The sequence below is a fragment of the Narcine bancroftii genome, chromosome 5, assembly GCF_036971445.1.
Source record: "Narcine bancroftii isolate sNarBan1 chromosome 5, sNarBan1.hap1, whole genome shotgun sequence".
In the NCBI taxonomy this organism is placed as follows: domain Eukaryota; kingdom Metazoa; phylum Chordata; class Chondrichthyes; order Torpediniformes; family Narcinidae; genus Narcine; species Narcine bancroftii.
The window spans coordinates 192,527,282-192,540,939 of NC_091473.1; the positions used below are offsets into that span (position 1 = coordinate 192,527,282).

General features: G+C 50.8%; 1 protein-coding gene across 1 annotated transcript in view; it reads right to left on the reverse strand.

The window, feature by feature from the left end:
- Window positions 1–2,095: 2,095 nt before the first annotated feature.
- LOC138764473 (hepatoma-derived growth factor-like) overlaps window positions 2,096–13,658 on the reverse strand; it is a 29,311-nt gene continuing 17,748 nt past the window's right edge. Inside the window, exons 4-6 of the mRNA XM_069940449.1 lie at window positions 12,978–13,142; window positions 3,258–3,470; window positions 2,096–2,294 (exon numbers count right to left, since the gene is read on the reverse strand). Of these exons, the coding sequence (XP_069796550.1) occupies window positions 2,274–2,294; window positions 3,258–3,470; window positions 12,978–13,142 (399 nt within the window). The 3' untranslated portion in view covers window positions 2,096–2,273. The remainder of the gene's footprint in view (window positions 2,295–3,257; window positions 3,471–12,977; window positions 13,143–13,658) is intronic.

The following is a 13,658-nucleotide window of genomic DNA, read 5'->3' on the forward strand; positions in this document are numbered from 1 at the left end:
CCCAGCATTTCTGTGTGTGTTTTCCTAAAATCTCAGCATCTGTGGTCTTTCATGTTTCAGTCAGACCAGGCTGCAGGAGACCGGCTCGTGAGAGCCAGTTATCCGAATCACGACTGGAGAGGTTGCGGAGGGCAAGAAGGGCGCTTAAGGCTTCCTGGTCACGCAGGAGGATGGGATCTGGAGCTCGGGTTTGCCAATGGGGCAATGGGACAAAAATCATCGTTGGCCCATCTCCTTTGGAGTTATGAAACCGTGCACATAACGAGTCAATGAGGGACGATTAAAACAGTGGGTTGCAAACTTTTTCTTCCTACTCACATCCTTTACTATCCAGAGCGTCTATGGCATAGGAATTACTTAAAGTGGGATGTGAGTGGGAATAAAAAGGTTGAGAACCACTGGTCAGTGCGGCTTTGGAGGCCACGGGAGCGCTGGAGGCGAATCAATGGACACTCGGTGGCTCGGGGGGAGACTCGTTCTCTCACTGGAAGGGGTAATGATCACAGTGAATATTTGTCTTATAGCAGACTGAAGGCATCTGTTTGATTACACAATAAATAGTATCGGTCTCTGAGGTGCTGATCCCCGGGTTCAGGCTGGTTTGTCGATGTCACCTTTTATTCTGTGGTCTTAGTCCCTGATACTATTCCAAGTATGACCTGGTACTCCCAACCCGGGAACTAAAGGTGTCCCTGCCCCTGGGAAGGACCTAGCGCTGCTCCTGTCATGCAACCATAGAACATTACAGCACAGAAACAGGCTCCTTGGCCCTTCTAGTCTGGGCCGAGCCATTTTTCTCCCTTGTCCCACTGACCTGAACCCAGTACATGTGCCCATCAAAATTCTTCTTTAAGTGTTAGAATTGAGCCCACATTCACTTCAGCTGGCAGCCTGTTCTACACTCCCACCACTCACTGTGTGAAGGAAGTTCGCCCTAAGCCAGTGGTTCTTAACTGTTTTCGTTCCACTTAAATCCCACTTTAACTATTCCCTATGTGATAAGTTAAGGATTGCTTAAGTGGGATCTGAGTGGGAAGGGAAGGTTGAGAATCGCTGCTCCACACCTTGATGAAGGGATCCGGCCCGAAATGTCAGTGACGTATCTTCACCTTTGCTACATAAAGGCACTGTTTGACCTGCTGGATTTCTCCAGCATTGGTGTGTGTTTTCACTTAACCGCGGTGTCAACAGAATCCTGTGTTTTACCACTGTTCTTGACCCAAATGTTACTGAAATATTTTGCTCGAGAAAAATTGACGTTGGTCCATCTCCTTTGGAGTTATGAAACCGTGCACATAACGAGTCAATGAGGGACGATTAAAACAATGGGTTGCAAACCTTTTCTTCCTACTCACATCCTTTACTATCCAGAGTGTCTATGGCATAGGGATTACTTAAAGTGGGATGTGAGTGGGAAGAAAAAGGTTGAGAACCACTGGTCTAAGCCTTTTCTCTTTCACCCTTAACCCACGTCCTCTGGTTTGTCTCTCATTACCCAAAGTAGAAAAAGCCGACCTACATATTCTCTGTCTACACCCTCGTGATTTTAAATACCTCTATCAAATCTCCACCCCATTCTTTTACACTCCAAGGAATAAAGTCCTAACCTGTTTAATCTTTCCCTGTAACTCAGTCCCTGAAGTCCAGGCAACATCCTAAATAGCGGTTAGCACAACGCCTTTACAGTGCCAGCGATCAGGACCGGACCACGGTTCGAATCCGGCGCTGTCTGTTCTCCGCGTGTCTGCGTGGGTTTTCCCCGGGGGAGCTCCGGTTTCCTCCCACCATTCGAAACAACCAGGGGTGTAGGTTAATTGGGTGTAAATTGGGTAGCATGGACTCGTGGGCCGAAATGGCCGGTTACATTTTTTAAAAAAATTAAATCTTTCTGTCTCCGGGAAGGAACGGCAGTCCCATCTCCAGAAAGGCCACGGCGCTCCCGGGAAGTTCATGATTCTTCCGTTACCAGGAAGTTCATGGCCCTCCCATCAGGAAGATGCACAGCTCTGGACACCATTATGCACCCTCTACATCTTCTCAGTGGATCATCTAACCAGAGATTCTTTTATTCTCTGCAAGAACTCGGCAGCCAGGCTCTGTGAAGCAGAATTTTTATTTTATTACCATAAAAGTGAGCTCCCCGCTCGACACTGGTGTAAAAAGCCGCTATCAGCACAAATAATTCTCTCCTTTGAAATCTAAAACGAACAGCCCCGACTTCCGAGGGTCTCTGTGTCTGCAAAAAGCCTGGTCCAGCAAGTTAGCTCCATGGTTTAAACTGCAGCAGCCTCAGCCTGTGGGGTGAGGGAGGCGTTTGTGGGGAGGGGGGGAGCAGAGTGGGGGAATGGGTTGGAGAGAAGAGTGGTTAAAATTCACGCAGGGAACCTGCACACTCGTCGGACCCACGGGTGCTCCGGCCCACCGTGTGGAGAGCACTGGGAGCTCACAGGGCAGACCCCCAATAATTGGTCCACCAAGGAGGGACAGCAGGGGAAGGAGGGAGAGAGGGAGGGTCAAGAATGGAGGAGGAGAGGTGGGGAGAGAGGAGAAGGGAGCAAAAGGGGTGGAGGGGGTGATGAGAGGAGAGGCAAAAGGGGAAGAAGGTGAGGGGAGGAGGGGGTGAGAGGGGAGGTTGATGCATGTGGGTGAGGGGTTGAAGAGAGGAAGCTGGGTGTAGGGCAAAAAGGGGTGAGAAGGGAGGACATGAGAAGGGGGGAGGAAAGAGAGGGGCAGAACCAAAAGGGAGGGGGGAAGGTGAGGAGTAAGAGGAGGGAGAACAAGAGGGGAGATGAGTGGGCAGGAAGAGGGAGTGAGAGAATGGGGGAGGGGAAGAGGTGCATGAGGGGAAGGGGTGCATGAGGGGGAGGGGTGTGTAGGTTGGAGGGAGTGAGAAGAGGGAAGAGAGGACAGGGCGAGGGGAGGCAAGAGGAGGTAAGTGGGGAGGAGGGCGAGAGTGGAGGGAGGGATGCAAGGGAAAGTAAGAGGAGGGGAGCGAGAAGGGAGGGAAGAAGGCAGTGATTAGAGTAGAGGGGGTTGGATTAGAGATTGAGGATTGGGGTTACAGATGGGGGAGGGGATTCAGTCCACAGATGGATGTGTTGGGGTTGCGGATGGGAGGGGGGAGTTGGTGACCCGGGCTTTGACCACTATGAGGGCGATCCCACCTGCCCCATTGCCCCTGCACCACCCAGCCATTCCTAATCTCTGGCCTCCCGCAGCGGTGGGGTGGGGCGGGGAGATGGGAGTTGCATTCTTACCCCCTCGTGGGCCTTCTGGGCCTCAGTGGCATTGGCCAGTTCACTCTCCGTCTTCTCGTTAGTGACACGGCTGCCCTTGTTCTCCTTCTCCTCCTCCGCGTGCTCTTGTCCCTCAGTCGGGGGGCTCTGTCCCTCCTCCTTCTCCTCCCTCTTGCCCCCTTGCCCCGCCTGCCCCTGCTCCTCCTTGGTGTCACAGGGCCGCTTCGGAGAGACCTGCCGGAAGGGGGAACAAAGTTTGGTGAGGTCGACCTGTGGGGGCAAAGGCAAACACGCCCATCATCTCAGTGAGGAGTGCGGTAAATCAGAGACGTCAGCCCCACCCTCTGGATCTTTGGGGCGGGGTGGAGGTGGAAGGGGCCAAAGGGGAAACTCTTCATCTGTCCGCCTTTTGGCCCAAGGTAACTATTCACTGGTCCGGACAATGAGTTGCGGAGGCGTCCGTCCAAACCTGGCCAGTGTATCCCCGGAGAGAAAGTTTGTTGTGTTCGTCGGATGTCTGGAGGCCTACCAGGGCCAGGCGCTGCCTCAGGGATTGGGCAATACCCTGGACAAGGTTAAATCCAAAATTATTCTGAACGCTAATAGCTAAAACATAAATTAAATTAAAATCTGCAGACGCTGGGAACCTGTGCAATACACAAGTGCTGGAGAAACTCAGCAGGTCACACAGCGTCCGGAGGAAGGAACAGGCAGTCCCTTCACCAGGAATCTCCTCAAATAGCTACAAGGATTCTGTGAGATGGGTTGCCTGCTGTTACACACGTGTGTGTTGAAACCCGATGAACTACAGTATATGTTTTACGTCTGCAAATAATAACATGATATATGTCAATTGCATGGTTTTTGGCCCAAAGATCGGAATTTTATGATTAATGTAAAATTCAAACACCACCCCCCCCCCACTTATTTTTGGCTCCGTCTGCCTGTGCAGCTGAGCTCCCAACCGCCCGCCCACTAGATCTCCCAATACCTCCACTGTTGATCTTCACCCTGACTGCTTGCCCACTGGAGCTCGCCCTGGCTGCCTGCCCATCCGAACTCCCGACACACCAACTGTGATCCCTTGCCCCGGCTGCCTGCCCATCTGAGCTCCCAATGCCCCAACTGCGATCCCTCACCCCGGCTGCCCGCCCATCCCAGCTCCCAACGTCCCTACCGCGAACCTTTGCCCTGGCTGCCCGTCCATCCAAGCTCCTGATGCCCCGACTGTGAACCCTCACCTCATCTGCCCACCCATCTGAGTACCCGAGGCCCCGACTGCGGATTTACCACATAGTCCCAGCTACCCGAGCTCCCGACGCCTTGAATGACGCAGGTACTTACCACAGTCAAAAGTACGACCATGCAAAATCGACTTCCCCACAAATTTGATTCAAAAATTGGTCCAAAAATATTTGACGATATGATGAGTATTAACAGTGGTTGTTTTGAAAATTGTTGATCTGTATTTATATAATTTTGCCTTTTTAATGAATAAAGTATATTTTTAAATTAAAAAAACTGGCAATGAGTCAAAGAAGAGAGTGAAAGGGCAGAGCTGAAACAGAGAGGGAGGGTGTGGGGGAGTGTTCAGGGTGTAAGCAGAGGGGTTTAGGGAAGAGGGAGGGTGTAGGGGAGTGTTGAGGGTGTGAGTAGAGGGGGTTGGGGCAGAGGGAGGGGCAGGGTAGTGTTGAGGGTGTGAGGAGAGGGGGTTGGGGGAGTGTTGAGGGTGTGAGTAGAGGGGGTTGGGGGAGAGGGAGGAGCAGGGGGAGAAATGAGGGTGTGAGCAGAGGGGGCTGGGGCAGAGGGAGGGTCCGGGGAGTGTTGAGGGTTTGAGTAGATGGCGTTGGGGGAGAGGGAGGGCCCGGGTGTGTGTTGAGTGTGTGAGTAGAGGGGGTTGGGGAAAAGGGAGGGGCAGGGGGAGAGTTGAGGGTGTGAGTGGAGGGGGTTGGAGGAAAGGGAGGGCCCAGGAGAGTGTTGAGGGTATGAGTAGAGGGGTTTGGGGGAGTGGGAGGTGCAGGGAGAGTGTTGAGGGTGTGAGTAGTGGGGGTTAGGGAGAGGGAGGGGCAGGGGAGAGTTCAGGGTGTGAGAGGAGGGGTTTGGGGGCAGAGGGAGGGTGCGGGTGTGTGTTGTGTGTGAGTAGGGGGTGTTGGGGAGAGGGAGGGGCAAGGGGAGTGTTGAGGGTGTTAGTAGAGGGGTTTGGGAGAGCGGGAGGGCCCAGATGAGTGTTGAGGGTATGAGTAGAGGGGTTTGGGGCAGAGGGAGGGTCCGGGGGAGTGTTGAGGGTGTGAGTAGAGGGTGTTGGGGGAGAAGGAGGGTCAGGGGGTGTGTTGATGGTCTGAGTAGAGGGGGTTAGGGGAAAGGGAGGGCCCGGGTGAGTGTTGAAGGTATGAGTAGTGGGGTTTGGGGATAGGGAGGGTCAGGGGGAGAGTTGAGGGTGAGAGCAGCGGGGGTTGGGGCAGAGGGCGGGTCCAGGGGAGTGTTGAGGTTTTGAGTAGGTGGCGTTGGGGGAGAGGGAGGGCCCGGGTGTGTGTTGAGTGTGTGAGTAGAGGGGGTTGGGGAGAGGGAGGGGCAGGGGGAGAGTTGAGAGTGTGAGTAAAGGGGTTTGGGGCAGAGGGAGAGTGCGGGTGTGTGTTGAGGGTGTGAGTAGAGGGGGTTGGGGGAAAGGGAGGGCCCAGGTGAGTGTTGAGGGTATGAGTAGAGGGGTTTGGGAGAGAGGGACTGGCAGCAGGAGTGTTGAGGGTGTGAGCACACAGGGTTGGGGAAGAGGGAGGGTCCGGGGGAGTGTTGAGGGTGTGAGTAGAGGGGGTTGGTGGAGAGGGAGGGTCAGGGGGAGAGTTGAGGGTGTGAGCAGAGGGGGTTGGGGGGAGAGGGAGGGTCAGGGGGAGAGTTGAGGGTTTGAGTAGACGGAGTTGGAACAGAGGGAGGGCCCGGGTGTGTGTTGAGGGTGTGAGCAGAGGGGTTTGGGGGAGAGGGAGGGGCAGGGGAGTGTTGAGGGTGTGAGTAGAGGGGGTTGGGGGATTGGGAGGGCGCTGGTGTGTGTTGAGGGTGTGAGTAGAGAAGGTTGGGGAGAGGGAGCGTGCGAGGGGAGTGTTGAAGGTGTGAGCAGAGGGAGTTGGGGCAGAGACAGTAAGCGTTGGGTCCAACAACCTGTTTCTGTGTGAGTGAGAGCCTGGAGGGAGCTTCACTGTACTTGTTTGTCATCTTCATCAATAATCTGCACGATAATGTGGTAAATTGGAGCAGGTTTGCAGATGATGCAAAAGGGGTTTTTCTGCGCAAAAGCCGTGTGATCGCCTGCTCGTTTTTCTTAAATAAATGGCGGATTTACCTTTTATGCAGAGGTCGGAAAAGGCGGATTGCGTGGTCCTTTTATGCAGGGAGATTCCTGAGCCAGTTTCCAATAGTACTGCCCAAGTTCATAGATGGGTCCAGTGGTGCGTGTTTTTACTCTATTGACCTTCCGAGTTTCTCCAGCAATGTGTGATTCCTCTTTAAAATTCTCGCTTGGGTCGTGGGCTGACAGCATCATTCCCTCCTCCCAACGATACTGAATTTGCGCCCTTAACTCTCACGCATGCGCCAACCGAATTCTAACACGCGCACACGCCCACCAAAGACTTGCGCATGCACACAGGCATCAAGAGGCCCAGCCTATGGACCCCGGAACACTGATTAACAAGGTAAGTACCCACATTTTTGCTCTTACACGCCCTGTATCCCTGTTATCCTTTCTCAAATACAAAATAAACTGCATAAATTTTATATTTTATATATATATATTTTTTAAATCTGGTCGTATGTGTGGATGGATGGATGCTGTAAGTCGGGAAGTACCTGTATAAGAATTATCTCATAACGCAGCGGACAGGTATGACATTCTGTCCGTCACTGAATAACAGCTAAAAGACCACAGCTGGGAACTCAATATCCGTGGATACGCAGTGAATCGGAAGGACAGGAAGGCAGGGAGAGAGGGTAGGGCAGTTCTGCTGGTTAAAAATAGAATTCAATCTTTGGCAGCAGACATTGGATCGGAAAATATAGAATCCCTGTGGCTAGAATGAAGAATCCATAAGGGTGAAAAGACCCTGTTGGGAGTTCTGTACAGGCCTTCAAACAGTTGCCAGGATGCAGTGAGCACATTACAGAGGGAGATGGAGAAGGCAAGCAGAAAGGGCAGCGTTACAATATTCATAGGGAATTTCAGGATGCAGGTTGATTGGGAAAACCAGGTTGGTGCTGGATCCTAAGAAATTTTTCGAATGCCTTCAGCTTGTGGCTGAACCGACCAGGAAATTCTGGACTGGGTATTGTATAATGAACAGGAGTTGATAAGGGAGCACATAGACACACACCCTCAAACTCAGGGATGCGCGTGCACGCGCACACATACACACACACATTCACAGATGCATGTGCCCGCGCGCACACACACACATTCACACTCACGGATGCGCGTGCACGTGCGCGCACACACACACACACACACACACACACACACACAAGTGGGGACAGCTGAGCTGTGAGGCAGCCGTTCTGCCCGCTGCACTGCCCCACAGTTGGGGAGGCATGAGCTGGATCAACCAGAGACCAGAACCACCTAACCCCCCCTCACCACAGCAGACCAGGCCGGGAGCGTCTGGCCTTTACTTTCACCTGGGATAAAGACGGTCTACCCTATCCTTACCCCTCAAAATCCTGCAAACCTCCATCAACCCACCCTCAGTTTCCTGCACCCCGGTGAGGGTGCACCCTGACTGTCTCACCTCCGAACCGATTGCCCTGCATTGCAGGCACCACGCTGGTGAATCTCCTCTCCACTCTCTCTAGCGCTATCGTATTGGATCAGAACTGAACGCTGAACTCTGAGGGCAGCCACATGGTCGTCTTAAAAAGCTGCAATATGACATCCCAATACGTACTCAGTGCCTTGGCCTGAAAGGCAGACACAGGTGTGCCAACTTTCTCAATAAAACTGTCCTAAAACATTGGCGTCTGTGGCGTTACACAGCGACCATGCAAAATCATTTCCCTTTCAGCTTCTGTTACACCCCAATTATACCCCCCCACCAGTGGTGGGGCAATAGCGGTGGCAGGAGAACGAAATCTGCTAGAGGTATACAAAACTACGAGGGGTTATAGATAAATTCCAGCAGTTTTTTTCTACTGAGGTTAAGTGGGATACAAATGAAAGGACATGGGTCAAAGTCAGAGAGACTTTGGTATATGCCACTTAGGTATATGGGACTGTTAAGAAGGTCTCTGGGAGAGGAGTCACGTGATGGAGTAGAGGCCGGTAGGAGAATACCAGCCCTCTCCAGAAAAGAAGAAAAAAAGTGAAGAAAAAGCAAAGCCCCAGATACACAAAACACAACAAATAAAAGATAAAGGTGTGAAGAAAATGGCACCTAAGAAAAAAAGAACCAAAAGCAACGGGGAAAAAAAGAAAAGACACCGGAAGAGAAAGGTGAAGGCCTTAACTGTACAATAAAGCAGGGACCTGCTATGGAAAGAGGAGCCCACTCCCCGAGGTTAGTGGAGACCCCTCAGGGTCGCGACCCACTGACCGCGGGACTGCAAAAATGGCTCACTGAGCCAAAAAGAGGTGCGCAACAGTGCATGACAAGGAGAACACCGACGAGAGGGGGGACCAGCTGTGGAGTGAAACTCCACAGCACGAACAGCTGAGAGATGCCGACGAGGGGTGAGAAAGAAAAAAAGGAAGCAAGAAACACAACAGATAACCAGCCCAGAAGAAGACCGACATCAAGAAATCATGAAAAAAAAACCCAACAAACTGAGACAAGCAGCTCAACAAGAAAGTCAGAAGAGACACAGATACAAGGAAGAGAAGTAGAAGACACAAACCCAAGAGCAGACACAGAAGAAGAAGACCAAGCTCTGCACAGGGGAATAGGAGGTAAAATGAATGGACAGTACATAGATAAAAAAAATTTTCAAGAACAAATGACAGCATTAAAAGAATGGTTGACACTAGAATTTAGTGAAATGAAAAGTTCAGAAGAAAAAGTGAGTAGAATAGAGCTGGTCATAACAGATGTAGGGAAAGGATTAGAAAATGTGGAAGAACATGTAATGGCGGTAGAAATGGAAGTGAACAACTTAAAAAGAAAATTGGAAGAAAGTGACAAAAAAGTTAAAGAAACACAGGAGTTGTTAGCTCAGAAGATGGATATAATGGAAAACTATAGTAGGCGAAACAATATAAAGATAGTGGGCCTTAAGGAAGATGAAGAAGGCAAAGATATGAAAGAATTTATAAAAGAATGGATCCCAAAAGTCCTGGGAATGCCAGAAATGCAGGAAGGAATGGGAATAGAAAGGACACACAGAACATTAGCCCCTAAACCACAGCCACAACAAAAACCAAGATCCATTTTAGTAAAATTTCTGAGTTACACGACAAGAGAAAATATATTTGAGAAGGCAACGAATAAAATTAGAGAAGACAAAAAACCACTGGAGTACAAAGGTCAAAAAAAATTTTTCTACCCAGACATAAGTTTTGAGCTCCGAAAGAAGAGGAAGGAGTTTAACGCAGCAAAATCGATCCTATGGAAAAAAGGCTATAAATTTATGTTAAGATATTCAGTGGTGCTTAAAATAGTTATCCCGGGGGAGCAAAACAGACTGTTCTTGGATCCGGAGAAAGCACGAGAATTTGCAGAACGCCTGCATGACAGAAAGAGAGATGTAACAAGAACAAAGAACGACGACAAACTACATATAAAGATGTAAAAATAATGTATAAGTAAGAACTAAAGGAGGGAAGAAAAGGGAAGTAAGGGAGAAGGGGGAAAAAAAGAAAAAAGAGGAGGGGTTAAAAAAAAAGGCCTCTGGGATGCTGGGCTTCATTAGTTGGGGGACTGAGGTCAGGAGTCCTAAAGTGATATTGCAGCTCTATAAATCTCTCGTGAGACTAAATTTAGTGAAGCCTCATTAGAACGCAATTCGTTAATCTGCGGATTATATCGCAGGTGTCTGTGGACCCCAAACATTGATTTTAGGATGTCAGGCTCACAGTGGCTGACAGCCACAAACTCAAAAATTGATTCTTATGATGGGCGAGGGGAGACCGGCAGCACGGGTCGAGCGAGCAAAGGGGGGTGGGGGGAGAGACCTGCACTGCAAGTCGGGCAGGCGAGGGGTGGGGGGGGGGGGGAAAGACGGCGGCGCGACTGGAAGTGGGGGTGGGGGTGGATACGGCAGCACAATTCAGGTGGGCTTAAATTCTGTTTTCCTGCTTCCTGAATCTTGACATATATGCATCTGTTCCACAACTCGGCTGTATGAAATCTTGGACCCCAACTACTGTGTTCTAACAAGGTTTTACTGTATTATGTTCAGTTCTGGTCACCTCATTACAGGAAGGATGTGGAAGCCATGGAAAGGGGGGCAATTTACCAGGATGTTGCCCGGATTAGGTAATATGAGGCAAGGTTAGCAGAGTTTTTTCTCCATGGAGTGAAAAAGGATGAGAGCAGACTTAATAGAGGTCTATAAGATTGTGAGAGGCCTAGACAGGGCAGCGCCTTTTTCTCAGGACAGGAATACAAACACCAAAACGCATCTGTACAAAGTGAGGGGAGGAAAGTTATTACACAGGGAATTGTGGGGGCCTGGAATGCATTGCCCGGGGTGGAACATTAGGGGCATTTAAGAGCCTCTTAGATGGGCACGTGAATGAAAGAAAAATAGAGGGTTATGGGGTAGGGAGGGCTTAGATTCTTTTTTGGTAGGGATATCTAGATTGGCACAACACTATGGGCCAAAGGGCCTGTGCTGTGTTGTAATATGCTACATTTTTCCACTGCGAGTCGTGGACTGTCACAAAGATGGCAGAAAAAGGAATCAATGCAGCGGGGATGTGGTTTCGCAGAAGAACGCCGGGGGTGTCATATAACAAACAAAGAGGATCGACAAAGGATGGCAACAAAACGTGCACGACTTAAAAAAATCAGAAAACCGCAATCACAATTCTTTGGACACACCACGCGAAGAGATCTATGAGAACATTTAGTTACCACGGGAAAGCTGGAAGGAAAAAGAACCAGAAGCTGACCGGGAATGAAAATGGTTAGAAAGAGGGGAGGCAACAACTACAATTCAGAGGGTCAGAGACCGTGATGGATGGAGAGACGCAATCACCCAAGCCGAACGGCAAGGCACCTGAATGAGCAAACAGGTTGGCACGACGTCCTGGGTTGAAGGGCCTGTGCTAAGGGAGAAAGGGGAAAACTTTAGGGTAGTGGTTCTCAACCTTTTTCTTTCCACTCATTTCCCACCTTAAGTAATCCCTAGGCTATTGGTGCTCTGTGATGAGTAAGGGAGTGCTTAAGGTGGGAGGTGGGTGGAAAGAAAAAAGTTTTAATCGTCCCTCATGGACTTATGTGTACGGTTTCAGAACTCCAAAGGAAATGGGCTAACGACAATTTTTCTCCAGCAAAATATTTCAGATACAATTGGATCTGGAGTAGTGATTCTCAACCTTCTCTTCCCACCCACATCCCATCTTAAGCAACCCCTTACTCATCACAGAGCACCGATGGCCTAGGAATTACTTAAAGTGGGATGTGAGCGGAAAGGAAAAGGTTGAGAACTGCTGGGTTAGGGGGAACATCTTCATACAGAACATGGTGGGAGTGTGGAAAGAGCTGCCAGCTGAAGTGGCTCGATTTTAACATTTAAGAAAAAATATGAACAGCTACGTGGATAGGAGGGGCATGAAGGATGTGGACCAGGTGCAGGTCAGTAGGGTGAGGCAGAAAATAATTAGGCACAAGGGCCTGTTTCTGTGACATAATGTTCTAGAGTTCTATGGAAATGTGAAGAGCAACAGGAGGCCACTCGGCCTGTCGATCCTGCTCCCCATTCAATGGATGTAGACTCAATCCCCATCGTCCTCAATTCCCCCAGTCTTTCACAATCCAGCTATCTGTGCCTTAAGTGCACTCAGTGAGCCAGCCTCTACTGCTTCCTTGGGCAGGGAGGTCATGAGGTCACAAGATACAAGACCAGAAGTAGGCCAATCGGCCCACTGAGTCTGCTCCGCCATTCTAATCATGAGCTGGTCCATCCGCCCACTCAGCCCCACTCCCCGGCTTTCTCTCTGTAACCCTGACCAATCAAATACCCATCAACCTCGTCCTTAAATATATCCAATGACCTCACTTCCAAGGCCGCCTCTAGTCCCACAGGCCCTCCAAAGAAATTTCTCTGCATCTCTGTTTCAAATTGACGCCCTTTTATTCTGAAGTTCTGCCCTCTTGTCCTAGACTCTCCCACCATGGGAAACATCTTTGCCTCAACTATCAGGACTTTCAGCCTTCAAAATGCCTCTATGAAGATCTCCCTCTTCCTTCTGTACTCCCAATGAGTACAGACCAAGGGGCGACAAGCGTTCCTCATTTACTAACCCTTTCATTCCTGGAATCATTCAAGTAAATCTTCTCTGAACCCTCTCCAACACCAGCACGTCTTTCCTCAAATAAGGCACCCAGAACTGCACCCAGTCTCCAAGTGAGGTCTCACGTTATGAGTCTCAACATCACATCCCTGCTCTTCTATGCTGTTCCCCTAAAAATTAATTCCAGTAATTCATTTGCCTTCTTCAGTTTCCCAGAACACCACTAGAATGGAGGGAGAGGGAGGGGGGATTCTCGGAGGGAGATGGGGTATGGGATGGAATCAGTGGGGATGGGGAGCGGGATTCTTTACCTTTGTTGGAGGCACCATCTTCCGCTTTGATCCAGTCTTCTCCAGCTTCTCTTTCGCTGGCTCATCGATCACCAGTTTACCCTCCTCATCGCTGCTCCCCTCCACGTTCTCTTTCTTCTCCCCATCGCCCTCGCCCTCTGATGAGCTCGGGTGAGATGCAGGGGCCTGCACGCAGATGAAGGTGGTCAGAAGCTGCAGCAGGGGTGGGCCTGTGGACCCAGGGGTTGCCCTCTCGCTCTGAGGCCCAGGTTTGCAGGTTCAGGTCCAGAAACTCCAGCCTGGTTCTCAGCTGTGCACCCAGTCAGTGCTGGGCGATGTAGGAAAGTTTCCCCATGGTGGGAAGGGTGCTGAGGGAGCTCTGCACTGTTGAAGGGACAGTCTGGGAGTGGGACACTGTGGGAGAGGCAGTGAGGGGTTGGGGCACTGTGGGAAGGGCGGTGAGGGAGTGGAAGGGGTGGTCCAAAAGTTGGGCACTGTGGGAGAGGCAGTGAAGGCCTGGGAAGGAGATACAGGGGTGGGATGCAGTGGGAGTGGTAGTGAGGGGGTGGGGTGCTGTGGGAGGGATGCTGAGGTAGTGGGGCACTGAGGGAGGGACAGAGAAGGAGTGGGAGGGGCGGTCCAGAGTGCAGTTCTGTGTGAGAGGCGGTGAGGGAGTGGGGTGCTGTGGGGAAGCAGTGAGAG